We start from the raw sequence: 19,420 nt of genomic DNA, 5'->3' as shown, positions 1-19,420 counted from the left end.
TGGAAAAAACTTCCCGATGAAGTTTCCACTCTCCCGGGTGGAGGTCGTGCCTGCTGAGGAAGTCTGCTTCCCAGTTTCCATTCCCGGGATGAAACACTGCTGACAGTGCTATCACATGATTTTCCGCCCAGCGAAAAGTCCTTGCAGTTTTTGCCATTGCCCTCCTGCTTCTTGTGTCGCCCTGTCTGTTTACGTGGGCGACTGCCGTGATGTTTTTCCCAATGGATCAATACCGGCTGACCTTGAAGCAGAGGTCTTGCTAAGCTTAGAGCATTATAAATTTACCCTTAGCTCCAGTATATTTATGTGGAGAAAAGTCTCCAGACTTGATCACACTCCCTGGAAATTTTTTCCTTGTGTGACTGCTCCCCAGCCTCTCGGGCTGGGCTCCGTGGTCACCAGCATCCAATCCTGAATGCCGAATCTGCGGCCCTCTAGAAGATGAGCACTCTATAACCACCACAGGAGAGACACCCTTGTCCTTGGATATAGGGTTATCCGCTGATGCATCTGAAGATGCGATCCGGACCATTTGTCCAGCAGATCCCACTGAAAAGTTCTTGCGTGAAATCTGCCGAATGGAATTGCTTCGTAGGAAGCCACCATTTTTACCAGGACCCTTGTGCAATGATGCACTGTTTTTAGGAGGTTCCTGACTAGCTCGGATAACTCCCTGGCTTTCTCTTCCGGGAGAAACACCTTTTTCTGGACTGTGTCCAGAATCATCCCTAGGCACAGCAGACGTGTCGTCGGGATCAGCTGCGATTTTGGAATATTTAGAATCCACCCGTGCTGTTGTAGCAGTATCCTAGATAGTGCTACTCCGACCACCAACTGTTCCCTGGACTATGCCCTTATCAGGAGATCGTCCAAGTAAGGGATAATTAAGACGCCTTTTCTTCGAAGAAGAATCATCATTTCGGCCATTACCTTGGTAAAGACCCGGGGTGCCGTGGACAATCCAAACGGCAGCGTCTGAAACTGATAGTGACAGTTCTGCACCACGAACCTGAGGTACCCTTAGTGAGAAGGGCAAATTTGGGACATAGAGGTAAGCATCCCTGATGTCCCGGGACACTATATAGTCCCCTTCTTCCTGGTTCGTTATCACTGCTCTGAGTGACTCCATCTTGATTTGAACCTTTGTAAGTGTTCAAAAAATTTTTTAGAATAAGTCTCACCTAGCCTTCTGGCTTCAGTACCACAATATAGTGTGGAATAATACCCCTTTTCTTGTAGTAGGAGGGGTAATTTAATTATCACCTGCTGGGAATACAGCTTGTGAATTTTTTTCCATACTGCCTCCTTGTCGGAGGGAGACCTTGGTAAAGCAGACTTCAGGAGCCTGCGAAGGGGAAACGTCTCGACATTCCAATCTGTACCCCTGGGATACTACTTGTAGGATCCAGGGGTCCTGTACGGTCTCAGCGCCATGCTGAGAACTTGTCAGAAGCGGTGGAACGCTTCTGTTCCTGGGAATGGGCTGCCTGCTGCAGTCTTCTTCCCTTTCCTCTATCCCTGGGCAGATATGATCTTATAGGGACGAAAGGACTGAGGCTGAAAAGACGGTGTCTTTTTCTGCAGAGATGTGACTTAGGGTAAAAACGGTGGATTTTCCAGCAGTTGCCGTGGCCACCAGGTCCGATGGACCGACCCCAAATAACTCCTCTTCCTTTATACGGCAATACACCTTTGTGCCGTTTGGAATCTGCATCACCTGACCACTGTCGTGTCCATAACATCTTCTGGCAGTTATGGACATCGCATTTACTCTTGATGCCAGAGTGCAAATATCCCTCTGTGCATCTCGCATATATAGAAATGCATCCTTTAAATGCTCTATAGTCAATAAAATACTGTCCCTGTCAAGGGAATCAATATTTTTAGTCAGGGAATCCGACCAAGCCACCCCAGCTCTGCACATCCAGGCTGAGGCGATCGCTGGTCGCAGTATAACACCAGTATGTGTGTATATACTTTTTATGATATTTTCCAGCCTCCTGTCAGCTGGTCCTTGAGGACGGCCCTATCTATAGACGGTACCGCCACTTGTTTTGATAAGCGTGTGAGCGCCTTATCCACCCTAAGGGGTGTTTCCCAACGCGCCCTAACTTCTGGCGGGAAAGGGTATACCGCCCATAATTTTTTATCGGGGGGAACCCACGCATCATCACACACTTTATTTAATTTATCTGATTCAGGAAAAACTATGGTAGTTTTTTCACATCCCACATAATACCCTCTTTTGTGGTACTTGTAGTATCAGAAATATGTAACACCTCCTTCATTGCCTTTAACGTGTGGCCCTAATAAGGAATACGTTTGTTTATTCACCGTCGACACTGGATTCAGTGTCCCTGTCTGTGTCTGTGTCGACCGACTAAAGTAAACGGGCGTTTTAAAACCCCTGACGGTGTTTTTGAGACGTCTGGACCGGTACTAATTGTTTGTCGGCCGTCTCATGTAGTCAACCGACCTTGCAGCGTGTTGACATTATCACGTAATTCCCTAAATAAGCCATCCATTCCGGTGTCGACTCCCTAGAGAGTGACATCACCATTACAGGCAATTTGCTCCGCCTCCTCACCAACATCGTCCTCCTACATGTCGACACACACGTACCGACACACAGCACACACACAGGGAATGCTCTGATAGAGGACAGGACCCACTAGCCCTTTGGAGAGACAGAGGGAGAGTTTGCCAGCACACACCAAAAACGCTATAATTATATAGGGACAACCTTATATAAGTGTTTTCCCTTATAGCATCTTTTTTATATATTTCTAACGCCAAATTAGTGCCCCCCCCTCTCTGTTTTAACCCTGTTTCTGTAGTGCAGTGCAGGGGAGAGCCTGGGAGCCTTCCCTCCAGCCTTTCTGTGAGGGAAAATGGCGCTGTGTGCTGAGGAGATAGGCCCCGCCCCTTTTTCGGCGGCCTCGTCTCCCGCTCTTAACGGATTCTGGCAGGGGTTAAATATCTCCATATAGCCTCCGGAGGCTATATGTGAGGTATTTTTAGCCAAAATAGGTATTCATTTGCCTCCCAGGGCGCCCCCCTCCCAGCGCCCTGCACCCTCAGTGACTGCCGTGTGAAGTGTGCTGAGAGGAAAATGGCGCACAGCTGCAGTGCTGTGCGCTACCTTTAGAAGACTGAGGAGTCTTCTGCCGCCGATTCTGGACCTCTTCTTACTTCAGCATCTGCAAGGGGGCCGGCGGCAAGGCTCCGGTGACCATCCAGGCTGTACCTGTGATCGTCCCTCTGGAGCTGATGTCCAGTAGCCAAGAAGCCAATCCATCCTGCACGCAGGTGAGTTCACTTCTTCTCCCCTAAGTCCCTCGTTGCAGTGATCCTGTTGCCAGCAGGACTCACTGTAAAATAAAAAACCTAAGCTAAACTTTTCTAAGCAGCTCTTTAGGAGAGCCACCTAGATTGCACCCTTCTCGGCCGGGCACAAAAATCTAACTGGCTTGGAGGAGGGTCATAGGGGGAGGAGCCAGTGCACACCACCTGATCGGAAAGCTTTACTTTTGTGCCCTGTCTCCTGCGGAGCCGCTATTCCCCATGGTCCTTTCAGGAACCCCAGCATCCACTAGGACGATAGAGAAAAAAAAAGGACTGTGAGGCCTCTGTTGAAAATCCAGTTTTCTCAAAATCTGGTGAGAAGCGTGCCCAGATGTTCTGGTTGCTGTCTGTGAGCGGCCTCTACCTCTGCCCCCACGTACTTGTGTACCGAAAAATCCTCGGGCCTGAAAGGACTGTGATCTAAATGAATTAAACTCCCGAATAGCCTCTCCTAACCTGTGGAGTGGCTCTCGTATAAGGAGAAGGCAGAAAGGTGGAGTTCTTTGCTGTAGCCTGCGAAATCCACTTATCCAACTCTGAACCGAAAAGCATGTCACCCCCAACGGGGATGGATTATACCGCCTACTTGGTGTCAGAGTCTCCTTGCCCTTCTCTGAGCCATAAAATCCGTCAAGCCGATATGGCCGATGCGGAGATCCGCGACTATTCTGCTAATACTTTAAAGCTTGACACAAGTATGAAGCAGATTCTCGAATGTCCAGCTGGGTAATCTCTTCTAAGCTATCTTCCTCCTCAATAGCCCGTACAATACGTCTAGACCATGCTCCCATGGCCTTGTTGACCCAAGCACAGACGATCGCAGGTCTCCGTGACTGCACCTGCTGCTACAAAAATTGACTTTAAAGCTGTGTCAACATTACAATCTGAAGCATCCTTTAAAGTCGTTACATTAGGTATTAGTAAGATTGTCTACTTCGACAACCTTCCTAGGGAAGCATCCACAACTGGTGGATTCTCACACTCATCCATTACACCCTTAGGTATGGGATAAGTCACTTGAAACCTTTTCGGAATTGAAAGCGTTTGTCAATTTGTCTTCAAGCCTCCTCCCTTTGAGATTGGAGGGATTTAGAAATGGGAAACACTGCTGAACGCGGCTTTTGGGATTCGAACAATTCGAATCCTTCTGGCTCCTTTACTTCTTTTACCTTAAAGTTTAGGATCTCCTTCCCGCTTCAATTAAAGACTCAATACCCAAGATTGCCGTGTCCTCTTTTGGAAAATCGGCGTCTAGGGTAGATTCAATTAACTCACCTTCCTCTGTGTCAATGAGAAGACCCGCTTACGGTAAATAGGAAGAGGTATTTTAACTGCCTCGAGCACATTCGTTCCTGCACGTGCGGATGGCGTTAACTTGATGAGAAATACCTCCAATCACTTTGAGAATCCCGCAGCCCATTCCGATTGCTGCCTGTGTGATTCTGCCATTACCTTGGAGATCCTATTTGCAAGGTTGTCTTCCCATGACCTAGCCAGAGCACTGTTCCCAGGTGAAGCGTCCTTGTCTAAGCAGGAGTCGCACACCCCGGAGCTGCCAACCCGCGTGTTCTTCATGCTACATCTCGTGCAAACATAACAGGTCTTGGAGGCCTTGGTTGGTGCTCTAGACATGTTGTTTGAAAACCTTACCAGGGTATTATGCAGCGCTTTCACCCTTTAAACTAGGAAGAGAAAGACTGAGTGATGACGGAAGCCAAGGTCTCGGATTCGGCTGAAAATGCCTTTCCCTCCTGTATACAGAAAAAGAACTGGACAAAATAAATAAATAAAAATATAATTTTTTTTTTTTTTTTTAATTATTAACTACCAGCCGACTCGCAACCCTCACATCCCAACTGTAATTCAGCTACGATGGTAGAGGTGGTATCCGCTTGCTTCCGTGTATTTTCTTCAGGATCTTTGTAATAGAAGTCCTTTGAAAATATAAATGGTAAAGTAGATTATTCTGTTCAGGAGATCCTCTTTCTAAATATATACGTTTACCAGCAGAGGGAGCTGGTGTTACAACCAAACTATCCCTCTTGTTTCTATACGAGGGGGAGGGCTGATCCCTGCCCCTCGGAATGGCGCCAGTTTGTATAAGTAACATGGCCCCCTCTGTAAGTTATTAGGCACTTCACAAAATGTTTAAAAGCGTATCAAACATTTTCCAGGCTATTTTCACTAGCCTTGCTCTTTTACTAGCCAGCGCTTCTACATATATGGGGAGGCGCGCTGTCACTGAGTGTAGCCTCTATACTCACGCGGCTGAAAGAATCCCCTCAGCCGCGCTGTAAAAAACTTCAGCGTCTCTACCCCCCATCGATCCCCCCGAGACCCTTCTGTGAAGTCCCGCAGCGGTGCCCGGCTGATAGGATCGGCTTCACGCGGCTGTGTGGTGTGCGCTCTGCGGGACCCTTCTGCCAAGTCCCGTAGCGGCGCCCGGCTGATAGGATCGGCATGCTAGCGGCTGTCTAGTGTGCGCGCTCCGGGACCTTGTCACAAAGTCCCGTAGCGCTAATCAGTGGCTGCACAGTGCGGGCGGCTTCCTGACTGCCCCCCGGGCCGCTGTGGTGATCTTTTAAGTGGGAGACTTTGTATGGTGTGCGCTCTGCTACTCTTGGCGCGCCTTTCCAGCCCCGCTCAGTCTCTGCCTGCCGGTGACCGCTGCGCTGTGTTAAGAGATGCTGACAGGGGAAAATAAATAAATAATTAAATTAAAAACCTAACAAGAGCCCCTATTATATAACCAGTACTCACTGTCTTCCAGTGCTCAGTGGATTAGAGGATCTCCTGTAGAGAGATGCAGATCCCTTCAATAGGGATCATTGTCTCTCCAATATGAAGTAGCCTTGTCCCCCTTTTAGCTAGGTTGACGCAGCACTTTTTTAAGTTTTAGTCATGAGCTCAGAGCTCCACGTGCTGTACCTCCAGCACAATTTTCAAAACTGAGGGAGGAGGGATGTGAAGGGGGAGGAGCCGGCTGTGCAGACAATGCTAATTTTAGATTGTGCCACACCTCCGGTTGCAAGCTTCACACCCCTACTGTATAGGACTCCAGTGTCCCCTAGTGGATGAAAGAGAAAGTTAAAATGGGTCTTCGTTATACATGACATAAGTACGTAATTTTACATCAGAGAAGATATGGTTACATTAGGCCTATAACAGGTTATTTGTTTATGACCCATGGAAACAGGAATGCATTAACAAACTAAAGTAGTCATGGTAATCAATGAGAGCAGTCACTTGTTCTAATACCTTACACTGGTATAAACATGTGGGAGTGAAAAGTCTTCTGGTCAGAAGATGTGTCAATGTAATTTCTTTGTCGTCCTCACAATCCTTCAAAAACTTCTCATAGTATCATGTATACCCACTTCAGTAATCCCCATGATAAAGATGCAGAATTACTCACCTTGCCCTTGGACAACTCTTGGTTAGCCAAAGTTACTAGCCGCTGAACTTTTGCTGCAATACACAAGTATTTGAAGAATCGTTGATGGGCTGACCAGAACTGACCCCATAGTGATTTGCGAGTCTCCAACCCTAAACAATCTGCTGCTTTCTGGAAAACAGCCAGTGCTTCAGCCCACTAAAAGGAGAGGATAAAGAGGAAACACTTAAATTAGTGTATTTATTAATTAAATTCATTTTGTCAGCTTACATTTGCTTCTATGAACAATATTCCATGCCCTACTAAAAATAAGAATTTACTTACCGATAATTCTATTTCTCGTAGTCCGTAGTGGATGCTGGGGACTCCGTCAGGACCATGGGGAATAGCGGCTCCGCAGGAGACAGGGCACAAAAATAAAGCTTTAGGATTAGGTGGTGTGTACTGGCTCCTCCCCCTATGACCCTCCTCCAAGCCTCAGTTAGGATACTGTGCCCGGACGAGCGTACACAATAAGGAAGGATATTGAATCCCGGGTAAGACTCATACCAGCCACACCAATCACACCGTATAACTTGTGATCTGAACCCAGTTAACAGTATGACAAACGTAGGAGCCTCTGAACAGACGGCTTACAACAATAACAACCCGAATTTGTTTGTAACAATAACTATGTACAAGTATTGCAGACAATCCGCACTTCGGATGGGCGCCCAGCATCCACTACGGACTACGAGAAATAGAATTATCGGTAAGTAAATTCTTATTTTCTCTAACGTCCTAAGTGGATGCTGGGGACTCCGTCAGGACCATGGGGATTATACCAAAGCTCCCAAACGGGCGGGAGAGTGCGGATGACTCTGCAGCACCGAATGAGAGAACTCAAGGTCCTCCTCAGCCAGGGTATCAAATTTGTAGAATTTTGCAAACGTGTTTGCCCCTGACCAAGTAGCAGCTCGGCAGAGTTGTAATGCCAAGACCCCCCGGGCAGCCGCCCAGGATGAGCCCACTTTCCTTGTGGAATGGGCCTTGACAGATTTAGGTTGTGGCAAGCCTGCCACAGAATGTGCAAGTTGAATTGTGCTACAAATCCAACGAGCAATCGTCTGCTTAGAAGCAGGAGCACCCATCTTGTTGGGTGCATACAATATAAACAGTGAGTCAGACTTTCTGACTCCCGCCGTTCTTGAAATATATATTTTCAATGCCCGGACCACGTCCAACAACTTGGAATCCTCCAAATCGTTAGTAGCCGCAGGCACCACAATAGGCTGGTTCAGGTGAAACGCTGACACCACCTTAGGCAGAAAATGAGGACGCGTCCGCAGTTCTGCCCTGTCCGTATGGAAAATCAGATATGGGCTCTTATATGATAAAGCCGCCAATTCTGATACTCTCCTGGCTGAAGCCAGGGCCAGTAGCATGGTTACTTTCCATGTAAGATACTTCAACTCCACCGATTTGAGCGGCTCAAACCAATGGGATTTGAGAAAATCCAAGACTACATTAAGATCCCACGGTGCCACTGGGGGCACAACCGGGGGCTGTATATGTAGTACTCCTTTTACAAAAGTCTGGACTTCAGGAACTGAAGCCAATTCTTTCTGGAAGAAAATCGACAGGGCCGAAATTTGAACCTTAATGGACCCCAATTTGAGGCCCATAGACAATCCTGTTTTCAGGAAATGTAGGAATCGACCCAGTTGAAATTCCTCCGTGGGGGCCTTCCTGGCCTCACACCACGCAACATATTTTCTCCAAATGCGGTGATAATGTTGTGCAGTCACCTCCTTCCTGGCTTTTACCAGTGTAGGAATGACCTCTTCCGGAATGCCTTTTTCCCTTAGAATTCGGCGTTCAACCGCCATGCCGTCAAACGCAGCCGCGGTAAGTCTTGGAATAGACACGGTCCCTGCTGAAGCAGGTCCCGTCTTAGAGGTAGAGGCCACGGATCCTCCGTGAGCATCTCTTGAAGTTCCGGGTACCAAGTTCTTCTTGGCCAATCCGGAGCCACTAGTATCGTTCTTACTCCCTTTTGCCGTATAATTCTCAGTACTTTTGGTATGAGAGGCAGAGGAGGGCACACATACACTGACTGGAACACCCACGGTGTTACCAGAGCGTCCACAGCTATTGCCTGAGGGTCTCTTGACCTGGCGCAATACCTGTCCAGTTTTTTGTTGAGGCGGGACGCCATCATATCCACCATTGGTTTTTCCCAACGGTTCACAATCATGTGGAAGACTTCTGGATGAAGTCCCCACTCTCCCGGGTGTAGATCGTGTCTGCTGAGGAAGTCTGCTTCCCAGTTGTCCACTCCCGGAATGAATACTGCTGACAGTGCTATCACATGATCTTCCGCCCAGCGAAGAATCCTTGCAGCTTCTGCCATTGCTGTCCTGCTTCTTGTGCCGCCCTGTCTGTTTACGTGGGCGACTGCCGTGATGTTGTCCGACTGGATCAACACCGGCTGACCCTGAAGCAGGGGTTTTGCCAGACTTAGAGCATTGTAAATCGCTCTTAGCTCCAGTATATTTATGTGAAGAGACATCTCCAGGCTTGACCATACTCCCTGGAAGTTTCTTCCCTGTGTGACCGCTCCCCAGCCTCTCAGACTGGCATCCGTGGTCACCAGGACCCAGTCCTGTATGCCGAATCTGCGGCCCTCTAACAGATGAGCACTCTGCAACCACCACAGAAGAGACACCCTTGTCCGTGGCGATAAGGTTATCCGCTGATGCATCTGCAGATGTGATCCGGACCATTTGTCCAGCAGATCCCACTGAAAAGTTCGTGCGTGGAATCTGCCGAATGGAATCGCTTCGTAAGAAGCCACCATCTTTCCCAGGACTCTTGTGCATTGATGCACAGACACTTTCCCTGGTTTTAGGAGGTTCCTGACAAGTTCGGATAACTCCCTGGCTTTCTCCTCCGGAAGAAACACCTTTTTCTGAACCGTGTCCAGAATCATTCCCAGGAACAGCAGACGTGTCGTCGGGGTCAACTGAGATTTTGGAAAATTCAGAATCCACCCGTGTTGTTGCAGCACTAGTCGGGTTAGTGCTACTCCGTCCTCCAGCTGTTCTCTGGACCTTGCCCTTATCAGGAGATCGTCCAAGTAAGGGATAATTAATACGCCTCTTCTTCGCAGAAGAATCATCATTTCGGCCATTACCTTGGTAAAGACCCGAGGTGCCGTGGACAATCCAAACGGCAGCGTCTGAAACTGATGACAGTTTTGCACCACGAACCTGAGGTACCCTTGATGTGAAGGGCAAATTGGGACATGCAGGTAAGCATCCTTTATGTCCAGGGACACCATAAAGTCCCCTTCTTCCAGATTCGCTATCACTGCTCTGAGTGACTCCATCTTGAACTTGAATTTTTGTATGTACAGGTTCAAAGATTTCAGATTTAGAATAGGTCTTACCGAGCCGTCCGGCTTCGGTACCACAAATAGCGTGGAGTAATACCCCTTTCCCTGTTGTAGGAGGGGTACCTTGACTATCACCTGCTGAGAAAACAGCTTGTGAATGGCTTCCAATACCGTCGCCCTGTCTGAGGGAGACGTTGGCAAAGCAGACTTTAGGAACCTGCGAGGGGGAGACTTCTCGAATTCCAACCTGTAATCCTGAGATACTACCTGCAGGATCCAGGGGTCCACCTGTGAGCAAGCCCACTGTGCGCTGAAATTCTTGAATCGACCCCCCACCGCTCCTGAGTCCGCTTGTAAGGCCCCAGCGTCATGCTGAGGGCTTTGCAGAACCCTGAGAGGGCTTCTGTTCCTGGGCAGGGGCTGCTTGCTGCCCTCTCTTACCCCTTCCTCTGCCCCGAGGCAGATATGACTGTCCTTTTGTCCGCTTGTTCTTATAGGACCGAAAGGACTGCGGCTGAAAAGACGGTGTCTTTTTCTGTTGGGAGGGGGTCTGAGGTAAAAAGGTGGATTTTCCGGCAGTTGCCGTGGCCACCAGATCCGATAGACCGACGCCAAATAATTCCTCCCCTTTATACGGCAATACTTCCATATGTCGTTTGGAATCCGCATCACCTGACCACTGTCGCGTCCATAAACTCCTTCTGGCAGATATGGACATCGCATTTACTCTCGATGCCAGAGTGCAAATATCTCTCTGAGCATCTCGCATATAAAGGAAAGCATCCTTTAATTGCTCTATAGTCAATAAAATACTGTCCCTATCCAGGGTATCAATATTTTCAGTCAGGGAATCCAACCAGACGACCCCAGCACTGCACATCCAGGCTGAGGCGATGGCTGGTCGCAGTATAACACCAGTATGTGTGTATATACTTTTTAGGGTAGTTTCCAGTCTCCTATCAGCTGGATCCCTGAGGGCGGCCGTATCAGGAGACGGTAACGCCACTTGTTTTGATAAGCGTGTGAGCGCCTTATCCACCCTAGGGGGTGTTTCCCAGCGCGCCCTAACCTCTGGCGGGAAAGGGTATAATGCTAATAACTTTTTTGAAATTAGCACTTTTCTATCTGGGTTAACCCACGCTTCATCACATACATCATTTAATTCCTCTGATTCAGGAAAAACTACAGGTAGTTTTTTCACCCCCCACATAATACCCCTTTTTGTGGTACTTGCAGTATCAGAGATATGCAAAGCCTCCTTCATTGCCGTGATCATATAACGTGTGGCCCTACTTGAAAATACGTTTGTTTCATCACCGTCGACACTAGATTCAGTGTCTGTGTCTGGGTCTGTGTCGACCGACTGAGGTAAAGGGCGCTTTACAGCCCCTGACGGTGTCTGAGACGCCTGGGCAGGTACTAACTGGTTTGCCGGCCGTCTCATGTCGTCAACTGATTTTTGTAATGTGCTGACATTATCACGTAATTCCATAAACAAAGCCATCCATTCCGGTGTCGACTCCCTGGGGGGTGACATCACCATTATCGGCAATTGCTCTGCCTCCACACCAACATCGTCCTCATACATGTCGACACACACGTACCGACACACAGCAGACACACAGGGAATGCTCTTATCGAAGACAGGACCCCACTAGCCCTTTGGGGAGACAGAGGGAGAGTTTGCCAGCACACACCCAAGCGCTATAATATATATGGGAACAACCTTATATAAGTGTTGTTCCTTATAGCAGCTTAAATATATCAAAATATCACCAAAAAATGCCCCCCCTCTCTGTTTTACCCTGTTTCTGTAGTGCAGTGCAGGGGAGAGTCCTGGGAGCCTTCCTCACAGCGGAGCTGAGCAGGAAAATGGCGCTGTGTGCTGAGGAGAATAAGCCCCGCCCCCTATTTCGGCGGGCTTTTCTCCCGGAGTTTTAGATATCTGGCATGGGTTACATACATACATATAGCCTCAATGGCTATATGTGATGTATTCTTTTGCCATAAAGGTATTAAATATTGCTGCCCAGGGCGCCCCCAGCAGCGCCCTGCACCCTCCGTGACCGCTTGGTGTGAAGTGTGTGACAACAATGGCGCACAGCTGCAGTGCTGTGCGCTACCTTCATGAAGACTGAAGAGCCTTCTGCCGCCTGTTTCCGGACCTTCAATCTTCAGCATCTGTAAGGGGGGTCGGCGGCGCGGCTCCGGGACGAACCCCAGGGTGAGACCTGTGTTCCGACTCCCTCTGGAGCTAATGGTGTCCAGTAGCCTAAGAATCCAATCCATCCTGCACGCAAGTGAGTTGAAATTCTCTCCCCTAAGTCCCTCGATGCAGTGAGCCTGTTGCCAGCAGGACTCACTGAAAGTAAAAAACCTAAAAACTTTTTCTAAGCAGCTCTTTAGGAGAGCCACCTAGATTGCACCCTGCTCGGACGGGCACAAAAACCTAACTGAGGCTTGGAGGAGGGTCATAGGGGGAGGAGCCAGTACACACCACCTAATCCTAAAGCTTTATTTTTGTGCCCTGTCTCCTGCGGAGCCGCTATTCCCCATGGTCCTGACGGAGTCCCCAGCATCCACTTAGGACGTTAGAGAAATATCCTTAAGATTGCCTCCATAATCAGTGTCTCTTCCCACCAATATTCCCTAGGCTGCCTCCATCCGCCAATACTCCCCTAGGCTGCCTCCATGCTCAAATACAGTATTCCCCTAGACTGCCTCCATCCGCCAATACAGTATTCCCCTAGACTGCCTCCATGCTCAAATACAGTATTCCCCTAGACTGCCTCCATCCGCCAATACAGTATTCCCCTAGACTGCCTCCAAGCTCAAATACAGTATTCCCCTAGACTGCCTCCATCCGCCAATACAGTATTCCCCTAGACTGCCTCCAAGCTCAAATACAGTATTCCCCTAGACTGCCTCCATCCGCCAATACAGTATTCCCCTAGACTGCCTCCATCCGCCAATACAGTATTCCCCTAGACTGCCTCCATCCGCCAATACAGTATTCCCCTAGACTGCCTCCAAGCTCAAATACAGTATTCTCCTAGGCTGCCTCCACAAGTCCATACCGTATTCCCGAAAGTTGCCTCCTCATGCAGATAACGGATTTCTCTAGGTTGCCTCCACAAGCCAATACAGTATTCATAAAGACTGCCTTCAAATGCTGATACCATATTCTTAAAGGGTGCCTCCATGGGCCAATACCAAATTCCCCTAGGGTGCCTCCATGGGCCAATACCAAATTCCCCTAGGTTGCCTCCACGTACCAATACCTTATTCCCCTAGGCTGCCTCCACGTACCAATACCTTATTCCCCTAGGCTGCCTCCACGTATTAATACCTTATTCCCCTAGGTTGCCTCCACGTACCAATACCTTATTCCCCTAGGCTGCCTCCACGTACCAATACCTTATTCCCCTAGGCTGCCTCCACGTATTAATACCTTATTCCCCTAGGCTGCCTCCACGTACCAATACCTTATTCCCCTAGGCTGCCTCCACGTACCAATACCTTATTCCCCTAGGCTGCCTCCACGTACCAATACCTTATTCCCCCAGGCTGCCTCCACGTACCAATACCTTATTCCCCTAGGCTGCCTCCACGTACCAATACCTTATTCCCCTAGGCTGCCTCCACGTACCAATACCTTATTCCCCTAGGTTGCCTCCACGTACCAATACCTTATTCCCCTAGGCTGCCTCCATTCTTGGATACCTTATTCCCCTAGGACAGGACACTGCTAAACATTAACACTGAATCAGCTGAAAAGGAGAAAACACGGTTATGCGTACAACTAAGACTCACTTTTAAGTGCTCTAAGTTGCATGATCTAGCCACAGCACATACTCAAATCCCCGCACTGACCATAGTGAAAACGTATTCTCTCATAGGTCACTGATGTGCAGTCCATCAGTGCTTACTATAGTAAAAGTTAATTGTGCATTTGCTCCCACAAAAAGGTCATGTCTATTCTCACCAGTTGTGCAGCCCTGTTGTACATTTGCTTGAATGGTTCATCCAGGGGAATTTCTTCAATTCGGAAATTGACACCAGTAAAGCTTAGCTGCCTTGCAATGTACATCCCGCTCACCTTCATATCCATGGCAACAATCTCCATAGCACCTACCCCTCTGTACAAGTAGGAGGAAAATAAAAAAAAAATATGAAGTCAAGGGAAGTTAAAAGGGAAATATAATTAAAAGTCCAAAGAAATTGATTCAACATTTTCCAAGGTCTGCTACCCACACTACTTTGAGCCAATAAATACACAGTTCCCTACTGGGTCCCAGTCATAGTACTCTCCACAACACCTGTGAGCAAACCACTGTTCCCTATACTCTGGAAGGAGTACCTCTTTTCAATAGCGTGCAAGAACTCATCAAAAGTGCCAAAAGACGTGCCCTCTCCCCAGATACCCAGCCGGCTCATATAGATCATGTTCTTGGGCTCAGATGCACCTGTGATTGAATGAGAAGGAAATTGAAGCTAGATGGTGAAATAGGTGAGATAGACTGCACCTGTGAGAGAGTGAATAGGAGAAAGGTCTAGCAAAGCACTAAGCAGTGCTAAGAATAAACTTACCTGTGGCACTGGCATATACCACTCGTGCCAATGGCAGGTTGTTCTGTAGCTCAAGCACTGCACGACCCATTTTGGTGCATGAAGCATTCTTGGCTTTGTGACATTCGTCAAACACGATCTTGTGAAGGTGAAAGGTCAAGGATAGAACCTACAGTGTGTGTGTTAGTGTATACACACACACACATACATATACACACACACACACACAGAGGTTGAGTATACCATGTCGGAATGTACACAAACTTTGTTTAACCACTTGCCTGGCATGGTCGCATCAGATGCGACCATGCCTGCAAGTGCTCTACCTGACCTGGTCGCACAGGATGCGACCAGTCAGATAGAGTGTGTTAGCGGCTGCAGGGAAGATAAACTTCCCTCCGCTGCTGCTGTCAGAGGGACCGGAAGGTCCATCTGCCTCCCTGCACTCTTTCCCTGTGTCTGCCGTGCTGCCGATTCACTGCTGATCGGTCAGCACAGCAGGACCCCCCCTCCAGCGGCTGCAGACAATGGCAGCCGCTGGGGAGTGTAAATGAACCCTCCCAAGCCACCCCCAGAGCCCCCCCCTGCATACCTGCAGGCTGTCCCGGCTTTCAAAATGCAAGCCGCGATGTTCAGATGGTCACGATGTTCCCGATCGATGTTTCGATGTTTGAAGAACGAAAAATATTTTTTTGGGGGGAAAAAATATATATATTTTCCTTTTTTTTTTTACTAAAATCATTTGGGATAGGGTTAAAGTCATGTTCTTCACCTAATTCACTCATGGTTAATACACAAAGTTATAAAAAATATTGTATTAAATGACCTTCAGGCTGTGTGTATATGGTGTATAGGAAACATAAATGAATTGTGTGTATGTACACACACTTTGTGTAATGCACAGTTATTAAAAATATTGGCTAGTATGACCTTCAGGCTGTGTGTATAAGGTGTATATGTAACATAAATGCATTCTGTGCTCAGACTTGGGTCCCATCTCCATGATATCTCATTATGGTATGCAATTATTCTAAAATACTTCTGGTCCCAAGCATTTAGGATAAGAGAGAGAGAGAGAGAGAGAGAGAGAGAGAGAGAGAGAGAGAGAGTATATATATATATACACACACACACACACACACACACACACACACACACACACACACACACATATATATATATATATTGTTAATGTTTTGTGCATACTCCTGAACAGTAATCTCTATTGATGCAAAATACTATTGTTTTTTTAACTATATTTAAATCACCAATCATGGAACAGTATGCACTAATTTTGAAAGAAAGGATACAACTCCATCAAAGTTTTCCCCACACCAGTCTATGATCTGTTTAATTCGAGTCCGATGCTGCCCTCCAGCCTGACTCTCTCCAATCAGTGCTGAGTAAGTGGCAAACAGGACACCTTTAGATGCGGATGTGTCTCCATATTTGATCTGTAAAGCAGGGAAGAAAATAAAGTCTGTTAAGCGGATTAGATATTTAATTAAGGTCTTACAGAAAATAGTTTAAACAAAAGCTCTTTTCAATCTAACCCCTAAACTTTCAATGGGTTATACAAACACCCTCGATAACTAGCTTGCTAAATGGCAAAGAGCAGCTAAAAAAACAACAGTGTGACCTACTCGCAAAGGAGTATAGGAAAAAAAAGCAAAGAGTTAATGTACTGGTGCCACCAGTACAAGTCACCAATTAATGTGCATGTGAAAGGAGGCCTGAACTCACTCGGAGTTGCATGCTACTTCTTCAGCATCTTTTGCCATAGTCGTGAATGCAATGTTATGCTACTGCTGTAAGACCTTCCCTGGTGTACCAGCATCCATCTGAATGTACAAGAACTGAGTCGCTCATTTTGTGTGCCTTTAGATGTAACAATCTCTACAGTTGCATCTTTATGCACAGCCATTGATCACACCATGCTGGTGTGGTCTCCACTGCATGTGATCAAGCATTTGAGTTGCAACCAGTAATGTGAAACTCCCACAACAGTGCATCACTGTGTGTCTGAACAACCACCTTCTAGTCACTGCCCAAAAACGTCCAATCGCTACTGCGTACTGCGATACACAGTAACGCATGCAATGTGCAAGTTTTTATGGATGTTAGCTCGTGCAGTTCAAAGGAAACATTTTTGCTCAAATCTATGTATAATGGCATTACACGCTCAAAATCAGACCCTCTTGTGTATAATGTGTGTGTGTCTTGTGTATTATGCAACTCCCACTGCAGTATACAGTGAATTGAGAGTAGTCTCTATTTTACCATCAGCGGAGTCTTTTAGGGAGATCGCACCAGGCACAGGTAGTACAGTTTAATGTGACAACCTAGAGACTGAAGTATCCACCACCGGTGGGTTTTCCCACACTTTCCAATCCTCAGGAGGAAAAGGAAAGGATGACAACAACCTCTTAGGGATTTGAAATTTTTTGTCAGGATTAACCCATGTCTCTTTTAAGAGTGTATTTAATTCCTTGGAAACAGGAAAGGTAGCAGCAGATTTTGGTTTTACCATGAAAAACATTTCCTCTGCCGTGTCTGCCTCTTTATCAGGGATATTTAGGACCTCTCTAATAGAGTAAATGAGAGCTTCTATTCACTGAGACAGAGTACCATCCCCCAACATCTACATCCACCTTCCCTTTCTTCAGATCTGAATTTTTATGATCAGAATCCGAGTGGACTACTTGGGCTGTTGTAAACTTTTGTGGAATAAGTACAGGGGACTGAGACGCTAGTCTGTGGTCTGAATGTTTAGTTACTAAATCAGCCATAGACTTCTTTAAATCCTTCTTGGCCAAAGCCAGCTCAGTGGAGATGTTAGTAATCATTCCTTTAATGGAGTCCAGCCATGCTGGTTCCTGCAGACTGCTTCCCTGAGAAGGGGACACTGCATTGTGTAGCATCAATGATCCCTCTGGTCAAGGAGAAAACTTAGTGTTGCATAACTAACAGAGACTTTTAGCCAGACATACTGTATAGTAGAATACACACACACACAGGAAAAGGTTTAATGCACAGTTAACCCAAACAGCCTGATAGCAGAGACAGAAGGAGAGAGAACCAGCACCCTTGCCCCTATAGCTAAAAGCAATTCTTCGCTGGGCAGCGGGCTAAGTACACAAGAAAAGGACTTCATATATGTATATATAAGGAGATTTATGGTAAGAACTTACCTTTGTTAAATATTTCTGCGAGGTACACTGGATTCCACAGAGAATAACATCGGGGTGTAGAGTAGGATCTTGATCCGAGGCACCAACAGGCTAAAAGCTTTGACTGTTCCCAAGATGCTCAGCGCTGCCTCCTCTATAACCCCGCCTTCGCGCACAGGAGCTCAGTTTTGTTAACCAGTCCAATGCAGTAGCAAGGTAAGAGAGACAACAACCGTTAGTAGCCATGTACACCACATTCTCACGATAGGAGAAGGTATCAGCAGCTATTGCCATACCAACCCAAAGAAGCTAAGTGCGTTAGGGTGGGCGCCCCGTGGAATCCAGTGTAACTCGCAGAAAGAGATTTAACAAAGGTAAGTTCTTACCATAAATCTCCTTTTCTGCAGCGGGGTACACTGTATTCCACAGGGAATAACATCGGGGATGTCCTAAAGCAGTTCCTCATGGGAGGGGACACACTGTAGCGGGCACAAGAACCTGGCGTCCAAAGGAAGCATCCTGGGAGGCGGAATTATCGAAGACATAGAACCTTATGAACACGTTCACTGAGGACCACGTAGGGTCGCACTACGGCGGGACGCCCAAGAAGGTCCAACAGACCGAGTAGAATGGGCTTTGATGGTAGCAGGAGCTAGAAGGCCAGCCTGTACATAAGCATGTGCAATCACCATTCTAATCCATCTGCTAAGGTCTGCTTGTTAGCAGGCCAGCCACGTTTGTGAAAACCAAACAGTACACAGAGAGAATCATACTTCCTAATGGAGGCTGTCCTTTTCACATAGATACGGAGAGCCCGTACCATATCCAAAGACCGCTCTATGGAGGATAAATCTGGAGAGACAAAGGCCGGAACCACAATCTCCTGGTTGAGGTGGAAAGAAGACACCACCTTAGGTAGATAACCAGGGCGCGTTCGAAGAACCGCCTGGTCACGGTGAAAAATCAGATAGGGGGACCTACAAGACAAGGCACCCAAATCTGATACCCGTCTATCAGAGGCAATAGCCAGCAGAAACAAGACCTTGAGGGAAAGCCACTTAAGGTCCGCAGATTCAGGAGGTTCAAACGGAGACTCTTGCAAAACCTTCAGAATCACCGACAAATCCCAAGGAGCCACAGGTGGGACATAGGGAGGTTGAATCCGTAAAATACCCTGAGTGAATGTATGAACATCAGGCAGAGTCACAATTTTTCTCTGAAACCATACCAACAAGGCCGAGATATGAACCTTGAGGGAGGCCAGCTGAAGGCCCAAGTCCAGGCCCTGTTGTAGGAAGGCCAAAAGTTTGGCCGTACTAAACTTGTAAACGTCATGATTGTTAGATGCGCACCATGCAAAGTAAGAATTCCAGACCCTATGGTTTATCCGAGCAGAAGCCGGCTTACGGGCCTTCAACGTAGTTTGAATGATTGCCTCAGAAAATCCTTTGGCCCTCAGTACAGAAGCTTGAAGAGCCACGCCGTCAAAGCCAGTCGGGCCAAATCCTGGTAAATACAAGGGCCCTGAACGAGGAGGTCTGGACGTTACGGAAGCAGAAGCGGACG

The 19,420-nt window shown here is 47.5% G+C and overlaps 1 protein-coding gene across 4 annotated transcripts in view; it reads right to left on the bottom strand.

Annotated features, from left to right (window-relative positions):
* SBNO2 (strawberry notch homolog 2) overlaps nucleotides 1-19,420 on the bottom strand; it is a 233,572-nt gene that overhangs the window by 84,674 nt on the left and 129,478 nt on the right. For all 4 annotated transcript variants that reach the window (XM_063914353.1, XM_063914354.1, XM_063914355.1 and 1 more), the window contains 5 exons: nucleotides 15,995-16,138; nucleotides 14,706-14,823; nucleotides 14,476-14,581; nucleotides 14,101-14,254; nucleotides 6,761-6,937 (listed from right to left, as the gene is read on the bottom strand). In XM_063914353.1, the coding sequence (XP_063770423.1) occupies nucleotides 6,761-6,937; nucleotides 14,101-14,254; nucleotides 14,476-14,581; nucleotides 14,706-14,823; nucleotides 15,995-16,138 (699 nt within the window). The remainder of the gene's footprint in view (nucleotides 1-6,760; nucleotides 6,938-14,100; nucleotides 14,255-14,475; nucleotides 14,582-14,705; nucleotides 14,824-15,994; nucleotides 16,139-19,420) is intronic.

The sequence above is a fragment of the Pseudophryne corroboree genome, chromosome 1 (assembly GCF_028390025.1).
Source record: "Pseudophryne corroboree isolate aPseCor3 chromosome 1, aPseCor3.hap2, whole genome shotgun sequence".
Taxonomy (NCBI): Eukaryota; Metazoa; Chordata; class Amphibia; order Anura; family Myobatrachidae; genus Pseudophryne; species Pseudophryne corroboree.
This window is presented reverse-complemented; position numbering and strand designations above follow the sequence as displayed.